The sequence below is a fragment of the Macrobrachium nipponense genome, chromosome 37 (genome assembly GCF_015104395.2).
Source record: "Macrobrachium nipponense isolate FS-2020 chromosome 37, ASM1510439v2, whole genome shotgun sequence".
Lineage (NCBI taxonomy): Eukaryota > Metazoa > Arthropoda > Malacostraca > Decapoda > Palaemonidae > Macrobrachium > Macrobrachium nipponense.
The window spans coordinates 61,686,934-61,714,433 of record NC_061097.1 but is presented as its reverse complement, the minus strand read 5'-3'; the positions used below and the strand labels follow the sequence as shown (position 1 = coordinate 61,714,433).

The window sequence follows — 27,500 nt, the reverse complement described above, 5'->3', positions numbered from 1 at the left end:
TATTAATGTTAGTCACACAGCCCGTTAGCTATTTGAGGAAGCCTTTCCAGGCGGTGTTCTGCTTTTGCGTTGTCACGACCTTATCGCCTCTTTGTCTTCTGACGAATTTGACCAAACTTTAATACGTTTGTTGAGTGACTTAGAAGTGAGTTGGCTGTAAATGGAAAACTATTATCTTTTTTAATAATAAAACTTTATGTTGTGTTCAATAATCATCGATGAGGTTGTCAAGCTGAAACAGAAATAGAAAATTATCATTCCAGCAGTTAAGAAGGCTAGAAAAAAAATCTTGGTATGAATTTGTGTTATGTTAAAATGGGTAAACCACACACTAGCCTTGAGATGACTGGCTGTTAGAAGACGTTAGTCAAAGATTGAAAGTCAATAGCTCACAGATTTTTAGGAAAAATGGGGAAATTAAGCCAGCCGGCTGCATGTCTTTGCTAGCCTTTGCATACTAAAGAAATTAACCCAATGAAACAAATCAAAGGGTCAAGGGTCAAGGATATACTGAACTTCCTCAATATGTAATGTGTGATTGTGCAGTTATGTTTATATAAATATTAGCTTTAATGGTCAATGTGTAAACTCTATAATGTTTTATACTCAGTTTAACTTTTTATGGGAAAAGGTCAAGGTCAAAGTTGCCTGGTGACGATAACTAAGAGGTCATCATTCATTCACTGAGAAGAGAACAGAAACATAGGATGATGATCCCTATCAAAAAAGACCAAGAATCTAATGTGAATGATTATCAGATAGCAACAGAATTTTTGTTAAATACGTGTGTGTGTGTGTGAGAGAGAGAGAGAGAGAGAGAGAGAGAGAGAGAGAGAGAAAAGAGACTTAAGTCTTCAACAAATTGTCTGCCAACGGGAGGATTATAACGACGTGAAACCAACTGAGTAACTAATTCATAGCTAAAGTATAACAGAGGGATAGCGGTCTTTTTGGGAACATTCCCAAACCGTTCCATCTCGTCAGATGCGAGAATCGAATGATTATACTTCAGACTGTGACTTGGTTCGCTGACACTGCGTTCTGAGGCCAGAAAGACAGGTAGGCAGACTGGCAGACAGAAAACTACATAAGGTTCAGCAAAATTTTCTCGGAGCTACACTTTTCAAATCTGGGAGTCCTCCGCTCCCCTCTACTCCCCGACCGGCACATAATCAGATAAGAAACCTTTTGAATAGGCAGATCTATATCTTGCTTCCTTTCCCCCTGAAAGTGAGAACGTATCTTATCAATTACTATATTTTCACCTTTTGATCATTAGGATACATCCCCAGCTGTCTGGCATTTTTTTTATCTTTCATTTTCATTAATGTCTCGTCCGCCACGTATGGGCTCACGTGCTTGTAACATTGTTCACTGATTGTGACTTCTGCTTATACCATAGGTTTAAAACTGTTAAATGTTATTTTCTTTACAAAAAAAAATATTTTTTTCCTCAAAAGTTTCATGTTTTACAATATTACCATTCGTGATTTCTTTTCATTTAGTATTTGCACCGTGAGTATTAGGTTCACACTACAACCTTACCGGTTTCATATTATCACCCCATTTTCTAAAACCGTCTGCTTTCGTATGTGGCTAGGCGTTTTTTATCCTTTTTGTTCAGAGGTGTTTAAGAATTACAATTTATTTCTAAATATCACGATAGTCATCAACTGATGTTTACATTTTAGATAACACGGTTTAGTGATAATGAAAAGTGACCCCTAGTTCACTTTTGTTATCTGATCTTTTTGAACGGGCGATTTTACTTAAGCTAACAGCGTCTCCCCCAAACAACGGCTACTGATTCGCAAAGCTATTTCAGGTATGTGTAATATCAAGCTTGTTATCATCGTAACATGAGAACTGCAATGCACAACAGAGAGGTGAAGTGACAGAGACTTTTTGTCTTTAGGGGCTAACCTCGTCGAAATTGCATTAAAACACTTCCAAATGGGCACCAAAGTCCTTGGAGGTTGAAGGTGAGGTGTCTTACTCTAGAGCATCAGGGAAGCATCAGAACGATAGCAAGGCTGTTGCGATTCATTTATCGTAACTGACGAGAAAATAGGGATGGTTTCCGGAAAAGGTTTTAACTGCAAATCATTCAAACGGATATGATCAAACATTTACTATGAAACATACTTCACTCATTCTTGCATCATAAATATTTCATCTTATATGTGGAGAATCATAAATGAATTTTGCAGAACTTGTCCAAGCTGAGACTAAATCTCGCAGAACATTTTTTTTCAAGAGAATGCTCAACAAAACCATTAATCTTAGAAGCACTCGTATAGGAAACCAGCTCTCAAATACCCAAAATTCCATCTCAGTGGTAAAAATGATGCAGATTGTTACTGTACGCACAAATGCCACAGAGCATCATTATAGATGACTAAGAAGCCAGCTCCAGTGTCGTCATGTCATCTCCTACAGACATGAAATTGATAAAAAAGAAAAACAGTGGGAGTGCCATAGAGAACTGTGTAAAATTGTATGTACGTTTCAAAGGCTATTATCATGTAAGGAGGAAACGTTAATGTGGGTTATAGATTCTGTTATGTAACATGAGATATCCGAACGCAATATGATATAATATTTAGGATTAAATAATTAAAATTTTCAGTTATGCGCGGAAAATACAGAACAATTTGGAAAATTATTCATTCAAATCATTTTTGCTCCAAAAATTCATTGTAATTTTTAAAACTCATTTCTCTTATTTGCGTTGACGACTTTCTAATTTAACAGTTGCATTGGGGAACTTTTAATTTTACCTCAGTTTTCTCCGCTTATGCAAGAAATGACAAACGCATGTAATGATAAAATTTGAATTTCATTAGAATATACTTTGTTAGTGGTGAAAAACATGAAAACACAGAATTGGATGTTTCAGAATGGGAACATGTCTTTCCAAAGCTTTCGTAGTAATAATTTTAAAAACTAGGTAATAATGAAACTTCAATCCATCATTACTGTTCATGGGTGCAGGCAATTTTGTCATTCTAGATTGACTGAATGGTTATTAGTGATTCTGCCTCAGTCCATCAGCCATAATCCTGAGGTCTCTGGTCTTCTATGAAGACTTGATGTTCCCATGGGCTATCTAGCCCGTTCTGGGTGGGGCTACCAACTCCTTGAGTGACTGAGAGATAAGGTACAACTATTAATGGATTATTTCTTTCTTAGTAATATGTAAATGATAAGAAGAAAAAGTAGGAGGATAGATTTGTTGCGTGTTTAGGAGACTAGGTGGAAAGGGAGTGGAACTCGAGAGATAGTAAATGGGTATGAATTTTATTGCAGCAGTTCACGAGAGGGAAGAATTCGTGTTGGAATTATAGTAAGTAACAACTGAGAAGAAAAATCAGTATGAGTAAAGAGAGTAAAAGATATGCTTTTTAAAGATTTCAGTAATAATAGGGGACAAATTAGTAATAATAATGCCAGCACATGCTCATCAGATGGGGTACCAAGAGCAAGAGAACGAATTATTTAGACAAGAGTTTGAGAATGCCATTAGAACAGTGAAAGGGAATGAGAAAATAATAATAGGAGCTAATATAAATGGCAGGGTGGGAGAGAGAAGAGACGTGTATGAGGAGGTATACAGAGGCTATGGGTTTGGAATTAGAAATGAAGATGGTGATTATATATTGGAGATGTTTCATATTTTTGAATTAGCATGTATGACCACATGAATTCAGAAGTTGGATAAGTACTTGATAACTTATGAAAGTGGAGGTGTACATAACCAAATACGTTTGTTCTTTTTTTCTTTGTGCTGGTCATGATGTTTTGAGTGAAGAGATCACGAATGAAGAGTTGTGGGAGTTGTACACCGATGATGTGGAACTACAGACAAGGGTTGGAGAGTGGCAGGAGTCTTTAGAGAGGGGTGGCTGAAAGCTGAGAGCTTTTTGTAAGCAGTAGGAAACATAGAGCAGTAGTGAAGATAGAGACAGAATGGTAATACAAGAAAGAAGAGGCTTGATTATAAAACAGGCAGAAAAGATTAAATACTTAGGATCTACTTTAAGCCAAGAGGGACCATATGAGGCTGAAGCTGACAGTAGGATAAAAGCTGCATGGGGGAGTGGAGAGAGGTAGCTAGAGTAGTATGTGATAAGAAAATGCCAATCAAGCTAAAGTCACGCTCTATAGCTCAGTGATAAGACCAGTGATAATGTATGGATCAGAAACATGGCTCTAAGCAGAAAAGAGGAAATAAAGCTTAAGAGAACAGAGGTGAGAATGCTGAGGTGGATTATGGGAATATTACTGCTTGAGAAATTGTAAATTGATGAAATAAGAAGGACAAACTTAGTAAAGCTTACAGAGGTGATAAGAGAGTCATGGTTGAGATGGTATGTGTATGTGTTGAGGATGAATGATAACAGGAGAGTAAAGATGGCTTAGGAGGAGCCTGTTAGAGGAAGAAGATCGAGATGGAGACAGAGAATTAGATAACGAGATAAAGCGATGGAATATATACAGAGAAGAGGTTTGATAGGGTGGAGAATGATGCCTTTGACAGGAGGCAGCAAAGAAAGCATGTTAGGCAACTGACCCCTTAATGCAGGAAGAAAAGAAGGAGAAAAGATTAATGATGTGTGTGTGCATATATGTATATATATATATATATATATATATATATATATATATATATATATATATATATATATATATATATATATATCATATCATATCATATCAATTTGCAGCCCCTAGCCTCAGTAGTTTATAAGATCTGAGGGCAGACAGAAAAAGTGTGGACGGACAGACAAAGCCGTCACAATAGTTTTCTTTTACAGAAAACTAAAACACGATTGGTGTTCTCAAGTGTGGATACATGTCAAACTGAGGTTTGACATGTATTCAGAAGCAGCTTTTCTTTTCCTGCTCCTCTTCCTTAAGAGGTATACTCTCCTCCTGAGGTTCCCGGCTCTGAGGAGTCTTGATAACTCCAGCAGCTGCTTCTAATAAAATCTTGTCTAAATTACATAAAGTAGCAATTCAATTTTACTTCATTTCGATTTGTAAAGCAAAGTATTTTTCAAAAGATGAGCGGAAATTGAACGAAGATAAATCCTTTCTGGCAAGAACCACCATTCTTCAGAGGAAATGGTATTCCGGAGGGAGGCAGTTTGGATACAACCTTCTTTCCTTGAACCATATTTTATTATTCTGATATGAGCTTTATGACTTATGTCCATAAGGTCGAAATTCCGTGCGTTCCTCAAGCAGATTAGTAACAGCAGGTGTTAAGTTATTAGAGTCGCCCGTCTGCAAGATGAATGACTAAGCTGTGACGCTGGGTCTTAACAATAAAATGGAGGAGAACGGAAAAGCTGACACATCAAGAATGTCAAGTTCTTTAATTGAAAGTTAAACTCTCTGTATTTTCTTCCATGTTTTTAAGAGCTTTAAGAATTTGTTGTCATGAATTTTTAGAAGACGAGATTACCAAAATTTATGATATTGCTTTTAAATTGAAAAGTATCCGGCATTTTTAGTGATGTGCTTAAGAAAGGCTAAGAAAATATTTTATGCAGTCCCACCATGCACAGGCTTTCGACCCTAGTAATTTGCTTGTTTTACCTTTTGGCAACGGATTTGTTTCTTTGCCAAAAGCGTTTAAAGTTTTTGATGTTAGTGTTGTTTTTAGTAACACTCAGTCTGTAAGAACAATTTTAATAAGGAACTCTCCACATTTACAAACGGGTTGCATTTACGAAATTCCATGCAGAGATTTTGATAAAAAAATATATTGGTCAAAGTGGCAAACTACTGACATCGAGATTAAATCCACATGAATATTGTGCACGTGTAGGAAGGGCATCGAGTGCTCTCTTTCTACACATGAATAATTTTAATCACACAATTAATTGGAAAAATCCAAAGGAAATTTTTATTTTGTAGAGATATTATTAAAAGAAACATCATAGAATCTATTATAATAAAATATAACTTAAGTAGTGTTTTTAGTATTAGCAATGGAAAATATAAACTAGATAACTGGCTTACGAAATGTATTGTTGACAATTTCGTAACTATGTAATTGACTGCTTGGTAGTTCCATTTCCATTAGTAGTTGTCCTTTAAGTGTAATTCTAGGCTGTGGACCATTTGCTTCTTGACTAGGCTGTTTGAAATTTTGTTTTATTCTTTATCTTCGTCGGAAATACCTCGAAACAGGAGAGTGAAATTTGTATTTTTAAATTTACTTCTTGACCAATGTAATTTTATTTCATTTTTACTGGAAGTAGAGGAAGTAGAGGAATTTTTCAGATACGATACAAACATTACGATACAAACGATAATTTCTTGTCTCACTCAAGCGACTGTTTCTTTGGACGGTATACAGTTACCATATCTTGTTTCCCGTAAAGCATTAAAAGCCCCGGCGTTAATCCCCTACTGAGGAGAAAAAAAAATGATTTCTATAAAAGAGAAAAACGTTTTGCTATTTTAAAGAATGCCTTGTAAGCAAGTCAGTTTAACTGAATGAACACGTGAGAATTTTCGAAAGAATCGGCCATAAATGAAGACTGAGTGAATTTAGTATCTTAGATAATTTACAGTGAATATTGTAAATTGCTGTCAGTTGGGTAGTTTTGGGATTGTATTTCACAGTCGATTGAGGAATTGATCAAGAGATGATGAAGATTTGTTTTTATTGTTTTAATAAAAATGGGGATCTTTTGTGTGACATTCAGTAGTTTTTTATTTTTTTTTTTAATTTTTCAAAACCTAGAAGACAGATAAGTTTTAAGGATATTGCCACTTGGGCTGTACAAAGACTCTGTTGGTGGAAAATACAGGCAGGAAATTTGCCTTGTCAATGTGTTTTTGAGGCTCGATTTTATAAGCTATGAAAAAATTTTCTTACTGTTGAAGAGAGGCAGCGATAAAGCCTTCAACTAGAGAATTTCTATGCATATCTTTCGCAAATATAATACAGATTTAGTAGTTCCATTGAGAATGCAGTGCATAGTGAGAAATATATCCAAATGAATCTGCAAATTACCTGGACAATAAGGATAATTTGTCAACATCTGGTGTCTCACAGACGGACGTAGGATGATTGGAAAAATCTTATATCATACTCGGACGACGACTGATTCAATGTAAGATATTTATTGTGCCCGTCCACAATGTTTTTAGTTTAAAGGAATATCTTAATAAAAGAAGTTGATGGACCATGACACCTTAGGTTCGGGCCTCTGTTTAAGGTTTCTTTAAGGACTGCATATTTGGGTGTCCTTGGTAGAGATGTGGTCTCTTAAACATCATTGCGACCCAGAATGATCCCGTTTGCAGTAAATCCAGGTCTAATTTCACTGTTCATGCCAACAGATCGCTGGACGAGAGTTCCTATATGAATTAATTCATGGATATCATTTCAGAAGAGTTATAAAAGGACAAATAAATATGAATAAGTATAATAGTTTATCATAAAACGTTAAAATAGGCAATGCGCAAAATTGCACTTGACAACACGAAACAATGTAAGGGAAAGGGAAATAACAGGAGAGAAAACAAATACGAAACTACAGAAGCAAAATAATTCTCTTCAACTCTCCATAATGTCCGTTCCTAATGCATCTACTTTCTCCTAATGGAAGCAGACGCCGAATGTTATATCGCTGAAGGTGAAATGGCAAGCACAAAACAAAAATAGAATACAAGCGCCGACCATTTAACGTCTTTTATTGAAACGCTCGATGAATCTATTTTGATCCATAACAGAGCTGAAAGGCTCTACGGCAGTAATGCTTCTTGAATTAACCGACCCCTTTTATACTTTCCATGCACAATTTTTTCATTGTTAATTTCACTTATTTTTCTTTTCATTTCCCTGTCATTGCCCTCTTTTTTTACTAGTTTTTCCAGCGTGGGCTTTCTGTGGATGGCCAGGTTGCGTTCACACTGGCAGCCATTCTGCAGGCTCAGGAGGAGGGAACGGTGCTTGTAGGTGGTCTTGTTCATGCAGGCTGTATCGAGCAATTTCCATGCAAATGTCTAAACTGAAAGAGCTAAACCTGTCGTTTAATTAATTTGCATGACCCATGGATTTGCGCTAGTCGACTCATATGTAATTCTACTCTCGTGCGTTGCATATGTTGTAAGATGGATTACTTAATACTTTTTTTTGCGACAATATCCTGCAAGGAATCCGATAAAGGTTTACTTACTCATTTCTTAAACAAATATTTATCTACGACAATTTTCATACACTAATTTTCACCTAAATTTTTTTTATTACACTTTCTTATCATGTAATATCCGTACCTTCCTGTTCTTCTTGCAAACTTACAATATGATAAATTATGCAATATTTTAGCAACCCCCCTCAAATACATTTGAATGTAATTTTTCTAACACTGATTCTGCCTCCAAGATTTCAGGTAACAACAATGTTATTGTCCTTTTACATGATTTCGGATAATGATAATTGATGAGCATTATATCCTTATTAGTGTCTGTAGAGCTGCATCCCAGAACTGCCTTGCTTTTATGGTTTTCCCAAAACTCATATAGATAATATTATATACATTCAAACCTATTATGTCATGTGTAGGTCTTTCAATTATAACATTTGTGAGTTGTTAGCCGGCCTCCTTTCCCCTTTCTTAGCCACATTCTCTTCCAGTCACATTAAACATTCTGAATATTTCTGTCTCAAATTCAAAGAAATGTAGCTCTTGGTAACATAAATCTTTAAAGCTTAGATGTACATTCCCTATTCACAAGGTTATTATTAAAGAAAGGAGTTTTACCAGCCCCATGAGTCAAGGTAACAGTACAGGACGTTCTATAGTTTTTTGGGGTAAAAAATTAGCTCCCATTCAAATTATATCCCATTATCCCTAGATAGTAAAACAATAAAATTAGTTGAATTATGTGTATCAAACTATGAGCCAATGGAATATTTTGAAACTATAACAATAAATGCAATAAAACCTAAAGACATGCTGTGGATGAGATATGTACATGATATCGCAATACTTTGGCATACTAATAAGTAGGGCCATTTAAACGAATTACTTTCAAATTAAATTCATTAGTGCCCGTATTAAATTTAAAATTGAATGGAAAACAGACAGCAAAATTCCTTGTCTTGATGCTTTAATGATTAGAGACATGACAGAATACAAATATTCTATATACAGAAAACCAACATTTTCCCTTTCATACATTCACTATTTTAGGTATTATGACATGTCTGTCAAGATTGGTGTAGCCAGCAATTTATTCTTAAGAGCCTTATAGATTTCCTTCCCGGATATCCTGGAAAAGGAAATTGAACTAATCCGTAAGCAGCTGTCATCTTTAAAATACCCTGACCACATAATTGAGAAAGTAGTCCATAAAGCTAAAATAATATTTTACCGTCCCCCTTAAAAGAAGATTGAGAGAATCCCAACAATAAAGTAAAAACCCCACACCTGGACAGGTTTAAGACGTTGACTGAGACACTTAAAAACTTTTACCACTTCTGTGTTTACTTACCCAAATGCCTTAGCCAAATCCTTGATTAATGTCCAACAAAAGCCACTTCCTAAAGACACTGGAGTATATGAAATCCCTTGCCTCGATTGTGAACAATCCTACATCGATTTTAGATGTAAATCCCTTCCCCAGAGATTAATACAATATAAACATTCAGTTAAGTATGGCCAAAGAGCTCAACTATTTTTAACCATGTAAGTCACCAAAATCACAGAATAAACTGGAATTTGTGGCGTACAGTTTATAGCAGCAACTTTGGATTGAAAAGCCAGATGGTAGAATCAGCTTTGATTAAACAAAGGAACACGATGAACCTCTCAAAAGGAGCTTCGTACTCAGATATTATACATAAAATCTTCCTCTAACCAGCGATTAAGAAGATTAAGGAGAAAATATCAACTGGAGTGACATAACGGCTGAACTCTGGATCTCTTGGCACAAGTACCGCTTCTCTGTAACGCTTATCATTCATGACCTGACCGAAGAGAGATAGTTCTGTGAAACATAGCATTAATTTTTTACATACTGGCCTTTTAATAGGCTCCTTTTATTATTATATTATTATTATATATATATATATATATATATATATATAGATATATTATAGTATATATATCTGAACTAAAAATGTCCTTTAATATCTTAATTCGCTCTACCTCGGAATTAATATATTTTCATATATGCTTAACCGAGGGGGAATTTATTAAGCGATAATAGAAATTGGCGATCGACAGGCGCGAACCAGCGACCTCTCAATTCCAGGACGAATTGAGAGGTCGCTGGTTCGCGCCTGTCGATCGCCAATTCTATTATCGCTTAATAAATTCCCCCTCGGTTAAGCATATATGAAAATATATTAATTCCGAGTAGAGCGAATTAGATATTAAAGGACATTTGTAGTTCGATATGTGTATATGAATCACGGTAATGTGATAGACACACACACACACATATATATATAAATATATATATATATATATATATATATATATATATATATATATATATATATATATATATATATATATATATATATATATATATATAATATATATATATATATATATATATATATATATATATATACTGTGTGTGTATTAGTATTTTGAGAAAAACACTGAATTGGTGATAAATGTATTATGTACGTGTATGTTGTATTTATGCATAGAAAATTTTACGAAAAAGAAGGATCCACAAAACAAGATATTGGATAATGCGCGGATGAAATTTCATTTTCTTGTCTGAAAGGTTATGTGATTATGACGTCATCAGCAACGACAACAATGAAACTAATAAAACTTATAACAATGGACATTTTGTCAGTATTATCGCCATCTAAACAAACGTAATAAATATTTAGCCATTCTGCTTCATGATGAAATTGCTTACTAAAGCGCTCATGTTCATAGCTTACATATATCACGGAAACTGTAAAAGGACCCAAAAAGATTAGGTGAGGCTACTTTTGGTGCGGATATTAAACACTCCATTATCCAATAATGGCCCCTATTGCCAATTATTTTGCTGTTCCTAGGTGTAGGTTGGAGATTTATAACTTAATAACCCTTCAGTAGCTCATTTACATACTGTATATGACAAATCTTTTTTTAAATTAACTTAATAAATGAATTTCTAAAAATGAAGAATACAAGGGAGAAATATTTCTATACACATTTTGAAGATAGGAGAGAAATAAAAAAGAAGAAAATATGTCCGCCTCTGGAAAGAAGAAAGCGACGCACTATTATTACTGTTTCTGAAATAAGTTATCGGGAAAAATTCCAATAGCTATCTCACTTCAACGTTATCCAGGAAGACTTCAAGTCTGTAGTAAATCAGCTTCATTATTTTTCCAGTTTCCATTATCTTCATCATGCGACCAGTGTTGTCATGATTTCTATAAAAAAAATGTGTTGTTACTGAAGATAAGAAAAGTGGCAGTATACTTTAAGTTAAAGTTTAATGATGAAATTCTTCATGTATTTGTTGCTTTCATTAGCTGTCTGAAGTTCAGTTTTAAGTTTTTTTTTTTTCTGAAAAAAATTTATGACTATATCTCTCACAGATCCTAATGAAAACCTTATTTTCCTTTAAACGTTTTCAAAAGTAAAAATTGCTTTTTACTAGATATGGAGTCTCTCTCTCTCTCTCTCTCTCTCTCTCTCTCTCTCTCTCTCTCTCTCTCTCTGACTAGTACGTAAGAGACTCTTGCTTCTTTTTGACACTTGTATTATTTAATGAATAAAGGCTATCGTGCAGTGTGGTGATCCTACACTCTGCCCAGCTCATGGCCTGACAAATTCCAATGGTATCAAGACCTTACCGTCTCTTGGAGCTAAGAAGGTGAGGTTTGGCTACTATAGGTCTACCTGCTGAGTCATCAACCGCCACTGCCTGGCTCCTCCTTGTCCAAATTGGGTGGAGATGAGGTAAGGTCACTGACCATGCGAATAGTAGTTCGGTCTCCAAGATATTGCGTCACTGCTCATTGCCGCTACCGCTCTTGAGCGATCCGTAAAAATTTCAAGGCCCCCTTGGAAGTTTAAGGGATTTCTTTACTTGACAGCGATTACCTAAAAAAGGAAAAAAAGGGCACTCATATTTCATGTACTTGAAATTATGATTAAATTGTTATTTATAATAATCAACTCCCTCGTTGTGTTACAAATCTGAGTATCATATTATGAAAGTAGGGATTTCCATTAAAGTGCGTTTTCACCTCGATTCAAAAACAAATAAAAAAAGAAGTTTCCTGCTTTCTACTTCAGTGTTCTATCTATCTTAATCACTTGGTTACAGACAGTCTTAGTTAGTTTTTTAAGTAATTTTGCTGTTGTATATTTGACTTCAGTGTCCATGCGTAACATCCTTACATTCCCATGGGGCAAGTAAGAACATTATTGCCTTCTTGACGGGCTCCTGAGAGTAAAGATACTCTAATGTGAAATAAGAAGAAGCGAAACAAGGGATACCGAAGTGCTGAAATGTGGATTAGAGCAAGAGACAATTATAATAATGATATAATTTGTGAAGATTTTTAGTAAACAGCATTTACAAAATAGAGAAGAGATAAGATTTTACAAGGATGTTTGGACAATAAAGAAACCTTACGATCATCATCATATCCCTTCTTTTTGCAAGGCTCCTGTAACTTCTAAACAATTCGTACTCGTACCCCTTAATACTTCATTTTAAAAATCTAAAGTTTAAGGGAAAATGAGATTACCTAATTAGATTACTAAACTATTTGGGAATAAAGGAATCATTGATTTTTTCTCTAAAATTCGCAGCCTACTCTAGCATTACCACGCCTCGGCCCCCAATCCACCTTTAAACAGACAGAACTAAATAGTTTTTAAAAACATTCAGTTTCCCCTAGCATGACGTTTAATGCATAGGTGTCTCTTAAGTTCCTCTTTTAAAGTATTTAAAGCATCATTTCCATATTTCCTAAACATCATCTTTAGATCCATTTAGAAAATTATTAAGATGGGAAAGTTCTATTCCTTTAACATTGGAATACACACAAACACACACGAAGGTATACCGACATGGACACAAATGATTATATATATATAATATATATATATATATAATATATTATATATATATATATATATATAATATATATATATATATAATATATATACATATATATACTATATATATATATATATATATATATATATACTATACATATACATATATACTATATATATATATATATATATATATATATATATATATATATATATATATATAATATATATATATATATATATATATACTCGAAAAGAATAGTGTTGGGATAAGCCAATACTTGCAATAAAGGTGGGGGGAGTGTGGGAAGGTGGTGGGAAAGGAGTGAAATGTAAAAATAACTGATAAAGACAATTATTAGTGTTTAATCCATAGTTTTCAAAGTAACTGAGATGAATGGTGATGTTCCTGATGCCCTTCAAGTCCAAGTTTAATCCCAATAGGAAGGTGGGTGAATAGTGGTAAAATGTAAAATGTCAAAAATGTTTGGCAACGTAAATGAAGCAACTATTTTAACAGGAAAGGGTGAGAGAGAGAGAGCAGATGGGGTGTTACAAAAATTTTATTAGTTGTCATTCAAAATTTTCTTAGGCAGTGCTGGGTTGGTAAGCTAGTGTGTATATATATATTATATATATATATATATATATATATATATATATATATATATATATATATATATATATATATATATATATATAACATTCTAAGATATGGTGGTTATTTACAACTCGAACAATAGAAGATTGTTGAAAGAGGAAGTACATCAAAGATGGTCCTTAAAATACATTTATTGCGACGTTTCAAAACACAAAGGTTTCATTTTCAAGTTATAACGACAAAAAACTATAAAATTAACATTGAAAGTACTCAAATAAAAATACAAGACTTAATACATTATAAATAACAAAATTAGAACTGAAAAAGGAAGGACGAAAGTCAAAAGTAATGACTAGCAACAACTCACATAAGGTAAAGAGTTGTCGAGGAACACTGTGTGTTCTATTGAGGAAGAAGCTGTTTAATAAACAAGGACTCCCGTATTGTCAATAGTCTGCACCTCGTACTGTCCTAATATTTCAAATTCTTTGTATTGTATATTATATTTGTATTTATTGGAGAGTTGTCTGATGTTGGAAAATTCAGGATTAGCAAGTTTGTCACCAGTTAGATAGCTGACGCCCTTATGGTAATCAAGTCTGACCCTTAGTAACCTCTGTCTGGATCCAATTAAGGTCCCCAGATTACATCTTGGGTAATTAAACTTGTATACAACACGTGAGGTTATCAAAGGGCCAAGTTTATCCTTGAATTTAAACAAACTACCTAAAATAAGAGGGTTTGTCGGGTTGATATTAAACCTGATAGCTGGTTTAAAATTAAATGTGAGTTTTCTTAGTGCAGCATTGGTGTTTTGGTCATGAATTAAAAGTACATTTGCATAAAATTGAAGCTTAGGCATAGTAGGTAAGGAGGCTTTTGGAATTAAAATATTATCAAGAAGTTTTAAAACATACCTGTGAAAAGGTGTAGTGGGAAAATAATTCCTTGTAAAATATTAACGTAAACAGTGAATTTCCTCGTAAAAAAACTCCCAACTAGATGTCAGTGACAAGGCATGCTGAAGTAATTTAGATAAAGATTTTAATTTATAGCCAAAAAACAGTGCCTATAAACATTTGAACCTTGTACTGTAAAAGTTATCTTCCTGTAAACTGAATTGTTAAAATTATCATATTGTCGTAAGACTAAATCATCTAAGAAAGGTAGTTTATTATCACTTTCACACTCCACAGTAAATTTTATATTTGAGTGTGCCCTATTAATAAAATCAAGAAACCTTTCGGCGTCATATTTGGGTTTAAAAAACGCGAAAGTATCGTCAACGTACCTTTTGTAGAACAGCGGATGGTAACTCAAAGGACAGGTGTCTAAAAAATTCTCCTCTAGGGAGAGCATAAAAATGCCTGCAAATATGAGCCCTAATGGAGAACTCAGAGCCCTTCCATCTTTTAAGCATAATATTTATTACTAAAAATGAAGGCAGTGTCCTGCACTGACAGTTGCAGGAAAGCTTCTTTAAGCAGATTTATTAAAATTATTAAAAAGAGAGTCAGTTTCAGGAAAGTGTTGTTTAACAATAATTTCAATAGTCTCATTCAAAGATAGTACATTGGTAAACAAAGACTCAACATCATAAGTTTAACTGTACATAAAGAGATCTGTGTCCTGGCTAAGTGTGGATTCTTGGAAGTGGAAGAAATTTTCCATATTATATTCATTTTTCATCAGAGAAGAAAACGTTGCAATTGTCATCCCGATTTATGAAATACTGAAGAGCTTATAATTCAGTTGGAGTTGTTAGTGTCACATAAAGAGATAAACAGCCATGCCACCCGCGTTTCTCTCTATCTCTCTTGGGAAGACGAGAGATTTCAAAGTAATTAGTTTTCTATCCCACGGCATAAAAGTGGTTTCCACAAAAAAAAGGGGGTTTGAATCTGTTAATTGAGATCGACATAACAATCCAGTAGTCTATTTCCATCTTTCTTTACTTCTTACAACTCTCTCTCTCTCTCTCTCTCTCTCTCTCTCTCTCTCTCTCTCTTTAAAGAAGTAACGCACATGAGTCCGGCTTCCTGAAGACCACTTTCTGTTGAATTATTTGTACTAATGATTTTACTCACCTTACTGTGACTGAAAGACATTCATCAGCTAGTATACCTTTCCTCGTGTGTCTTAATTTTTGTGTATGCTTATATTTAGCTTGATTTCAAGTCTGTCTGCTTGTTTGTTTGTTTAACAAATTCAAATCTTGTAACTCAATTTTCGACCTGTTCCCCTCGTCCGATGGACTTGAAATTTTGCATGTTTACTCAAACTAGTCGTAAAGTGAATTATATATATAATATAATATAATATAATTAATATATATATATATAGATATATATATATATTATATATCTATTTTAATATATATACTATATTAATATATGATATATTATTATATATATATACATAGAATTATATATATATTTTTTAAAAAAATTAATTATATATATAATATATAAATATTTTAATATATATAATATATATATATATATAATATATATATCTATGTATATATATATATATATATATAATATATTATATATATATATACATAGATATATAAATATTTTAATATATATATATATACTATACTATATATATATATATATATTATTATAGATATATATATATGATATATATATATATATATATATATAGGATATATAGATATATATATATATATATATATATAATATATATATATATATATATATATGAACTGAAAATTTTTTTGTTTGGTTGTTAAACACTATGCATATCCACATTTGCTGACCGATTTTGATGAGATTTTTACCGTATGCCCCCCACTCTCTCCGGAAGATTTTAGTCAAAATCCGAAATTCGAGGGCCCTTTCTAAGGGAATCATAACCCCTCTTTTTCATACACCTTCACTTTTACAAGTCAACATGAATGCTATAGAAATCCACATTTCTTGACCGATTTTGATGAGATTTTGACCGAATACTCCCCTCCCCCCCGGAAAATTTTATTCAAAATCCGAAATTCGAGGGCCCTTTCTAAGTCGGTCATAACCCCTCTTTTTATATCCCCTCATTTTTACAAGTCAACATGAATGCTATACAAATCCACATTTCCTTACCGATTTTGGTGAGATTTGATAGATAAATGAATATTATACCAGGAAAGGTCATGCTGAAAACAGAAATGAAATAAAACCATTCACTGGATAACACTGGGTTGTGGAAAGGGTGTGAGATGTAAAAATTACCGAAAACAACAGATATTAGTGTCTAATCCATATTTTTCGAGGTCACTGAGAATAATACTGACACTCCCGGTGCTCTTTAAGTCAAAGTTCATCCTAAAGGGTGGGGGGGGGGGGGGGGGGGGGGGGGGGGGGGGGGGGGGGGGGGGGCGGCGGTGGGGAGACTGAGAATAGGTGGAAAAAGGGTGACATGTAAATATAATTAAAAATGACAGATATTGGTGTTTAAATCATAGTTTTAGAGGTTGCTGAGATGAATAGCGACACTCACTGTAAGTCCAAGTTCTGCCCTGATAGGAAGGGGGGCGTGAGAAGGGGAGGGAAGTTGGTGACATTGAAAAATAACTGAAAACTAGGGATATCAGAGTCTAATCCATGGTTTTTAGGTCGCTGGGATGAATAGATGAATAGAAACACTCCTGATGCCCATCAGTCCAAGTTCAGGTCCGTTAGGAATTGGGAGCGAGAAGTGGTGAAATATTAAATGTCAAAAATACTGGGCAATGTAAATGAAGCAACTACTTTAACAGGAAAGAGAGAGAGAGAGAGAGAGAGAGAGAGTTTATCGGTTGTCATTCAGAGATTACCGGCAGCGCCGGATTGGTCAGCTAGTATATATAAAAACTAGTAAGAGACGGAGGTCAAAGGTCATACGATTCTTTTATTCCGAGATATCTGTCCCTTCTACTCTACAAGCCCCGTAGTTCAAATACCTATGCATTCTCAAATCAAGGACTTGCACTTACAAGGTAAGGAATTCATTCACTCCCAAGTTTATGAGGAATAAGATTGGGTTACTGGCCATAAAAAGGTGATCGTTTAATTTCTCTTAATTAAATGTGATTCAGAAAACATAAGAGTATTGTTACGGACGTTTGATTTCCCTATTATATTACTCTTCATTTAGGTTTATCCGAGGCAAATGGTTTCAGTGGTATTTACCTGAAATCTCTCTCTCTCTCTCTCTCTCTCTCTCTCTCTCTCTCTCTCTCTCTCTCTCTCTCTCTCTCTCTCTCTCTATGGCTTTAACCACGGCCTCGAGAACTGTTGTACTTTTATTTATAAATACAATGGATAGAATATTTGTTTGCTTGTTAGTTGAAAAATTTCTTTGGCTGCTCATGGAGCTTTGAATCTCTCTCTCTCTCTCTCTCTCTCTCTCTCTCTCCCCTAAGGATATCTGATTCTGGAGACGTTCTCTTATTGAAACAAGTGAGACACGAATACTACCACTATATTGAGACAAAAGAACTTTTCAAGTGTTTCGACGATAGTTCTTTACTTATTTTTTCTTGTTTTTCATTATTGTTTGCGTTTTAATTATCGTAATTGTTAGAAATTCTCTTTCACTGCAGAGGTATATTTCTATTATTCATTTTACTTTTAGTCTAATACTTCTCGTTCTACTCTTGATTTTAATATTGTATCACTACAGCTGTAGTGATGTTAGACATTCGAAATCGGAAACGCAATAGGACCATAATGGAGCAACAAAAGTTGGAGAGCGTCTAACACGAAAACAAACAAAATGTCTTTGTGGAAAAGAAACTTAAAAATTACTATTGTATACTATCTATTATCATTATAATATACAATATGAAACATGTAACTAATGATACGGGTACGTGCGCGCACGAGAGAGAGAGAGAGAGAGAGAGAGAAGAACGAATACTCCGTCAGAGGAAAATAAACGCAAGTATTTTACACTTACCATCGAAGGAAATATGTTTAATAGGTAAGGCTCTCCTATTTCTGTCCCATTGTAAGCCTATATAAACAAGTGATATAAAAAACAGAATTTAGGACTTTTTGAAATAGCCCATTAAACTTAGTTTTTCATCATGGGAGAAGTAGCTCCGCCCCCCTCCCCAAAACCAACACCAACCCCAACCCTAACCACATTGCATATAGTAGTCGATCCCTGTGAGTTATGTGAGGTCATTTGTGCCAGATTTAGATCCCTTCAGATGAGACAGCCTGTAGAAAATGACGTCATCCCTTATCATCGTTAGGGGTATCGGGAAATCTTTAATAAAATGAAGCCTTTCACATTTCCTAATCAAGCTCTCGGGAAAACTTTCAGGACTATGGTCTTCTGATCTACTTATCAGATCTGAATCCTTTCAATACTTTACATTATAAACGTGTGTCTGGCGTTCTAAATAATTTGTTTGAATTGTTACACGAAGCGCGATCATATCTAACACACATATTTACTCATATTACCGGATTTGCTTACTTACAAACTAAAATCCGCCTTAGTATGCTTAAATGAAAAGTCTTCATATCCGGAAATACACGATAGTATGCCAATGAAATCATGAGGAGCGTTCTATTTGGGAGGTTTCCACCGGGCGTTCCTTTAGTTATTGTTGGGGGATAAGAAAGATTCCAATCTACATTGATCAACATGACGACGACTCACTTTAGCTGATTAGCTACTCTTTAATAACTCGCTGCTATAATCATAAGAAACATAAGGTGTAAGGGAATATTTGAAAATTGATCTCTCTTCATGAAATCGAAATTGCTCCTCTTGCAGGCTACTGGTAGATGTCATACATACATACACACACACGCACACACACACACACACCCACATACACACACTCATATATATATATATATATATATATATATATATATATATATATATATATATATATATATGTGTGTGTGTGTGTGTGTGTGTGTGTGTGTGTGTGTAAAAGAAAACTCATTGTGCTGACTGGATCTTTCATAGCAGTAAAAAAGATAACGCTACGACAAATAAGTGAATTTAATGGGCCTTGTGACAATGCAGAGAAGTAGATTTTTTATTAGATTATGCTTACACACATGTATGTATAATATATAAATATATATATATATATATATATATATATATATATAATATATATATATATATATATATATATGTGTGTGTGTGTGTGTGTGTGTGTGTGTATGTGTGTGTGTGTGTGTGTATGCATAATCAAGCCCTCAAAATAAATTAATAATCAGTTCCAAAAGATTAATATTCTCACCATAATCAACTCTAAAGTATTGCATATTAAATTCCCTATCTTCCTTTGAGAACTAAATGCTTTTCAGTACACGTAGACTTTTCGGGAGGGTAGGAATTAATATCTAAAACAAGAACTTTCATGTTTGCGTGACATATTCGACGAAGTATTTAATCGGACCATACTTCTTAGCTCAAAATGAATTTATGTTCGGGTATTCATAAAAATTTCTGAATAATATATATAGGTGAAAGAAATTATAAATAAATAGCGCTGTTTATGAGGGTCTGTCACAAAATTATTTATTTTCGTTGTTTTCGATATATGTAAAAGCTTTAATATTACTTAAAATTACTTTTTACGACCAAACATTATTGTCAACTTTCTCCTTTGCACAAGGAAAAGCGAACCTCGCAATATTAGTAAAGTCAGAGGTTTTGAATATATTGAACGATATGTACCACAGATACGATTAATGGAAAGAGTTCATTACAATGTTTGGTAATAAAATGGTGTAAAATTTTGCTTTGTGATTTAAAATTGTGTAGTTATGGAGAAGTGACAACTTAATAACCGCTGCAATTGTAGCTCGTGATTATTTATGCTATAAAAACTAATTCATATACTCCAGGATATATTCTGAATTTTTTTATTCCATATTAAGTAATAAAACACGATGAGAAACTTTATGTTTATCGAAAAGGCATTGTGAGTTGTCTGTTGTCGAAATCATTTCTAAAAATTCTAAAAATAAAACCTGTATAAAATGAAAATAAGAAGTAAAAAAGAAAATGATAAAAAAGAAAGAACTGACTAACAACAGAAGAGCAAATAAATGAACATAAACTCACACTAACTTAACTACAAAACCAGATATAGCAATGAAAGACTTGTGGTTTGATGGATCGCTCCCTTTACTCTCCGAATCAAGAACCAAAGTTCAAATATGACAAAGAGCATTTGAGGTATGAATTTACTAAAATATAGAGTATTTCTACTAACATTCAGACAGAGAAAAGCGCATCGGTCTCGTTAGTTAGAATTTATTTCTCGGTTAAAGTCAGTCTCTAATGGAATACTTCCCTTATTAGATATGTCAGTATAAAATTATTTGCTGTAACAGTTAACCAGGCAAGTTTTTTGCAATAAAAACAAAAAGATCATTAGTTGTAGAGCATTTTCTATTTCTCTGTCTATTTATTTAATAATAAAAAACATTTTCTCTAAAACTTCAGCCAGTGCAGATGACTGACGAAAATGAACTTGCTGCCTGAGAAATATTCCTGTGAAGTTAGTTGAAGATAACAACTTATCCTTGTGATTGTCTTTTCCTTAAAAATATTTTCTCCATTGATTGCTGCAAACGACGGCTTTGAGTCATCCATTTTATTGATACATGATCTGATGCCTTTTTTCCGGAAAAATAAAGCTGAAAAGTTAAACCAGAAATAGTTTTATGTTAAATGTCACGAACCATGAATATCGAGAATACTGGGCCTCCAGAAATCCCGAAAAGTCATGCGGTGTACAACCATCACAAGGAAAGCAACGCTGTTCCTTTTTCTTTGCAGGATTATTCACTGCAAAGGACGACTGAGAATTCTTTTGACTCACCGAGCTTTACATTATTATAGAGTGGGGAAATGGAGGAGGAGGATAAAAGAACTAGAAGGTAGAAAAATAAAATAAGGTAAAAGGAACGAGGAATGAAGTGGAAGAGAAGATGATCGATAAAGTCCCCCAGACGATACTTATGAATTTTTACAAAAAAGCTAAATATTAATGAAAAAAAAATTTGCATGATTTATCGGTCTAACAGGATTAAACAAAACTGAGAAATAAAGCGTACAAATGGAACGATATGGGTGAGTTCTTGAAAAGAAGTTATTATCCCATAAGTATTTCAAAAGTATTGTTTCTTCTCCCTGTCACTCTTTATTGCCTTTCTCTTTGTACTTTTCACCTTGTGACCAAAAGAATAAGATACCATAATGCAAGGTGTAGCAATGTAACAGGGGAATATTTGACCAACTTTAGGATGATTCAGTTATAAGACATATGGATAAATAATAAAGGAAATTACACTTCACGAAAGGAAACAAAGAGTGATGCAACAGCCAGCTTATTCGGGACATGTGCAAGATTTCCCCCTTCCCTTACGGCTAAGTTGTAAACAGTATATTTTTAACTTAACTTGAAGAAGTCTTCATAGTAATACTCATAACTTAATACTGCTTATACTAATAACAAGTTTAAAATAAAAAGGACAAAAATGAAAAAAAGTTCATATACTCTCAACAAAACAAAAATGAAGCTACAAAAAGCAACATTGTCTCCATATTTTTTCGTTATATTCATTCTTAATTAATGCATCCGAATGCTGGTAATGGGAGAATACTTAGCAGCGATTAGAGGATTAACTCAGGATTTTTAATAACGTTAAAGGTAGACCGTTTGAACAATCTTCAAAATGGCCCGGCTTGTGTTCTTTCAGGGGACGCTAAAATGGGAAATGCTAAACAAAGCGAAGAAAAGGAAACAATAACAATTGCTACTTACCGCCTTTCATTTGGATGCTACAGCTTTCTGCTCCATTCCTTAATTCTGGGCAACGCTCTCTCTGGCAGTGTTAAATATGCTGTTCTCCTGAGTACGCAGCAGTTAGGTTTGATGACTATAATTAATCTTGAATCGTAGAATTAAGACGTTCTCGAGGGTAATCTCTGTAGGATGGGAAGATAACTGAAATCTTATGTGAAATAAAGATGATGCTAATTGGAAGAAGTGCTCCGTCTGAGATTTGAGAACAATTTACAGTAAAGCAACTATAATTTCAACCTACCCTAGAAGATATTCTCAGTAATATCATTCTGCGTTATGATTATGACAGTTTACATCTAAAATACGGCTAAAGCCTTAACTATTAATAACCTTTATTATAATTATGAATGCGAGGGAAATCTAAATGGAATGGTAGAAACAAAGTGGGAAAATTGCCGTATGATGATTATATGTTGATACATAATACCTTTATTAATTTTAGAAGGTTTAACATTTATCTCATTTGCCTTTGGTAAATAGAATCGTTTTACTTCCAAAGAAAACGTCCCGTTTAAGGACTGCATTTTGGTATAGTCTTCCTTCCCTTGAAAATTCAGTCAATGGACTTCGTAGGTCTAACACCAAATAAGAATAGAATTAAATTTTTTGAGCTTTCGATCCCTACATCGATAATGCTTAGTTGAAGAGAAACAAACAACGGCTGTTTGGAAGGTGAAGTTCCTTCAGTAACAGGCGTCACAATCATGATAAAGAGATCAAAGTTCAAAACAGGAATAGATAACCACAGAAGTCTGGAACAGTTTCCTTTTAACGATGATAATCTTCATCAGCATTGGAGCTGAGGGTAGGTGAAATGACCTTGCAAAGCTAAGTTGTCCTCTAAAGTTTAAAGACAATTCTAACACCAGTTTACACCAATCACAAACATCCCTAGACACTTTAGCAAAAGTGGTCTATAGTCTCTTTCCTAAATGATCTAAGAACGAACAATGTTACAAGCATTTTTCTTTTTATCTCTATACCACATAAACGTCGAATTAGAGCACGAAACGGCTGAGAAAGTAAATAGATTTATGAAGTTTACTTTTCAGTATTCAAATATTACTGCCATGGCAGAATCTTTCTTTGTTACTATTCTGAAATACAGATAAATAGAAACAAAAAAACACACACAAACACACAGCCAATTACCATATTTTCTAATGAATTAAGTGAATCTGAACCCATATCAGTACGTCATAAATACCATTATATTAATTAGTGAACAACTGGGGAATGCAGCAAGGTGCAGGAAACACGATTACAATTCATACTGGATAAGTATTGGTATTTGTTGACTATACCGTTCATCTGATTTACAATTTAAAAGGAAAGGGTTGCTTCTAGAATCATAGAATGATTGCAGTAGGGACCGTTTCTTCAATAATTATATACTTTCTGAGAACGCCTTTCCAAGGCAGGTATGATGGATCCGATACATATTTCCTGAAAATGCAAAAAGGAACAAAAGTTAGGGGCAGGGCGGCGGCGGGGGAGTCAACTCATTTAGGATGTCAGCGTGTCGTTTTTGTAAAAGGGAATGTCATCCTTTCCTCGCATATTCTCGTATGTCACTGGGATATGAGTGTAGCTCTCGTGACTTGAAGTTATTTACAGGATAAATGAAAGGTCATAAAATTGTGGGGGGAGGGGGTTATAGCAAGGCTTCATGATTTGAATACTAATATCACAGGTATATCATTAGAAGAAAGTCGTTTCAATTGTTTCGTTTCTGCACCGTATGAGTTAAGAGCTCTTTATATGTCAAGTAGCCTAACTAGAACATATGAATGAAAAAGATAATATACCTGCGAGAAAATAGATATCTTCATGTGTCCACGGGAAAACTGTTTCTAAACATTATTAAGTAAATGTAGACCAATTAATAGCCCCTTAATCGGCAAAAACTTACTTTTATTATTAATTCATTTTCAATCTCACTCTTATATCTTTAATCATATAAGCCCATTAATATCGAATTATGCATCAGTGGGAAATCCCCGGAGGCTTTTTCTTACTTCGTAACCTATGCCAGTAGAAACTTTTGCAGAGAAAATTATCTATGAGTTTCGAGGTAGGCCAGTTTTGCCATTAACAATCTAGGAATTAGAAATCGAAGGCCAGATACTTGAATTGGTGTTATTATACTCGTTTGTAGTTATGACACGTTTACATCTGATCAATATCTCTCTAAGGTTATGTTCCAAGTTATTCAGTTATTCTGTCTGTCTGTCTGCCTGTCTTTCTGTCAGTCTGTCTGTCTCTCCTTCTTTGAATCGGATTTTTACCTTAAGAGTCAGTGTTTGAGGAAATGGGAGAAATAACAGTTTAAGTTCAACCGATCAATAACACACACACACACAGACATATATATATATATATATATATATATATATATATATATATATATATATATATATATACATATATATCACTTAAGTTTTTGTGATTAAGTTATTGTCGAAGCTCAGTGAATTCGTATAAACCGATTCTATTAAGTCAACAGGATGAACAAAGACCTTCATGACTACATAACTTTTAACTCATCATAAGAAAAACTTGTTGTTCTACCAATCACGACCGTTTCACCAAAAACTTTCAGCAATAGTCAGTTAAATAGAGTCAATCGACTTCTCTCGAGGAAGTGGACCTGGAGGTATTCAATTTCTGGTTTTCCAAATGTCTTTTTGTGATGAGGTTCCCTGCCCCTTGCACTTATCTAGCTTCCCATGACTTCTCTAGTTTCTAATCAAAGATCTAAAAAACTATAGAGACTAATTTCTTTTTTTAAAATGGATGCATATCCCTTCAATCTTAGCCTTTAGTTAGTAAACCGAGAGTACTTTGTAATCTTTTTTCCATATTGTGTCATTTTCTGGCAAATGCCTTTTAATAAAGGCGAAACTCTAGAATTCCGTTGTTTCACCTTCCATGTAACCATAAACGGTGTTTATAGCATAACAACAGAACATATGGTTTTACCAAATAGTACTAAACATAATGTCAAAAAAAATGTCTTGGTTACTTAAATATCGTGGTTACAAAAATCGAATAAAGACCACCGGTTCTTCTACAAATTTTGAAGAATTAGAAATGTTAAACTCACTGAGAGTTGAAAAGGTTTCAAAACTAGAACAAAAAATTTCGACACGGTTATTAACTAATTATCAAATGAGGAAATAATGGTCTAAATTGCCCAGGTTTTCTTTCATAGGTAGACAATACATATAACCAGGATAAGATCCTACAGCAAATTAAAAGTTATAAATGTAATCTTCCCCAATCTTATTTTTTAGACCTCGTAACACCCATATCAACTTATCCTCTAATTTTAAAATCTGACTCGCAATAACTATATTGAAATTATTAATTTTGTATTGTCCGAGAGTATTTTATAATTTTTTATCTAAACAATCAGACCTATACGAGCAAATGGTATAAAGAAATATTGATAAAAGAGGGAAGACATTAAAGTCCTAACTAATTTAATGTTGTAACATTTAGCTCTTCAGCAAATGGGATATATATATATATATATATATGTATATACTATATATATATATCTATATATATATACATATATATATATATATATATATATATATAAACATATATCAAATAAGATATTATTATATCTATCTATAGATAATATATATATATCTATATATCTATATATCAATAGTATATATATATATATATATATATATATATATATATATATCGATACTAATATATATATATCTATAGATATATATTGTATCGTATCATATATATAGTATATTATATATATATCATATATATATCTATATCTATACTACTATGTATATACTATATTATCTATATAATATTATAGTATATATAGGTATATATATATATATATAATATATTATATATATATATATATAGATATATATATATATATATATATATTATATATATCTATAGATATATCTATATCCATATATATTCTAAATATATATATATATATATATGATATATATATCTATATATATAATATATATATATATATATATATATATATATATATATAATATAGATATATATATATATATATATAACTATATATCTATACTATATATCATATATATATATCTATATATATAGTATATATATAGCTATATATATATATATAAATATATATATTTATATTATATATATGATATAATAGATATATAATATATATATATATATATATATATAGATAATATCTCATCTATATATATATATATATCTATATATATATATATCTATATATATATATATAAATACTCATTTTCATATATATATTATATATTATATATATATATATACTATCGTATTATATATATATATATATATCTATATAGGTCTATATATATATCCATATAGTATAATATATATAGCTAAGGATATATATATATATATATTATATATATTATATAATATATATATAATATCATATATATATATATATATATATAAGATACTATGATCTATATCTATATCTATAAATATATATATAATATATATAATATATATATATCTATCATGATCTATATATATATATATCCATATATATAATATATATATCCCTCCAATATATATATCTATCTATATATATATAATATATGTATTAATATCTATCATATATAGATATATATATATATATATATCTATATATACTCTCATATCTATATATATATCATATGATATATATATATATATATCATATAGTATCATATATATATATAATTATATATAATATAGTATAATATATGTATATATATATCATATCTATATATATATCTATATATATATATATCTATATATATATATATATATATATATATATATATAATATATATATTATATATTATAGATATATAGGATTATATAAAGTATATATAGTCGTAAATAAAATAATAATATATATATCCTATAGTATATATATAGATCTATATATATGTATATAGAATATATAATTAACTATTACCAT

The 27,500-nt window shown here is 32.5% G+C and overlaps 1 protein-coding gene across 1 annotated transcript in view; it reads right to left on the bottom strand.

Moving 5' to 3' along the window:
• LOC135209401 (cyclin-dependent kinase 11A-like) overlaps positions 1 to 27,500 on the bottom strand; it is a 76,665-nt gene that overhangs the window by 2,119 nt on the left and 47,046 nt on the right. The window contains exons 6-7 of the mRNA XM_064242095.1: positions 7,888 to 8,000; positions 1,088 to 1,224 (exon numbers count right to left, since the gene is read on the bottom strand). Coding sequence (XP_064098165.1) covers positions 1,088 to 1,224; positions 7,888 to 8,000 — 250 coding nt within the window. The remainder of the gene's footprint in view (positions 1 to 1,087; positions 1,225 to 7,887; positions 8,001 to 27,500) is intronic.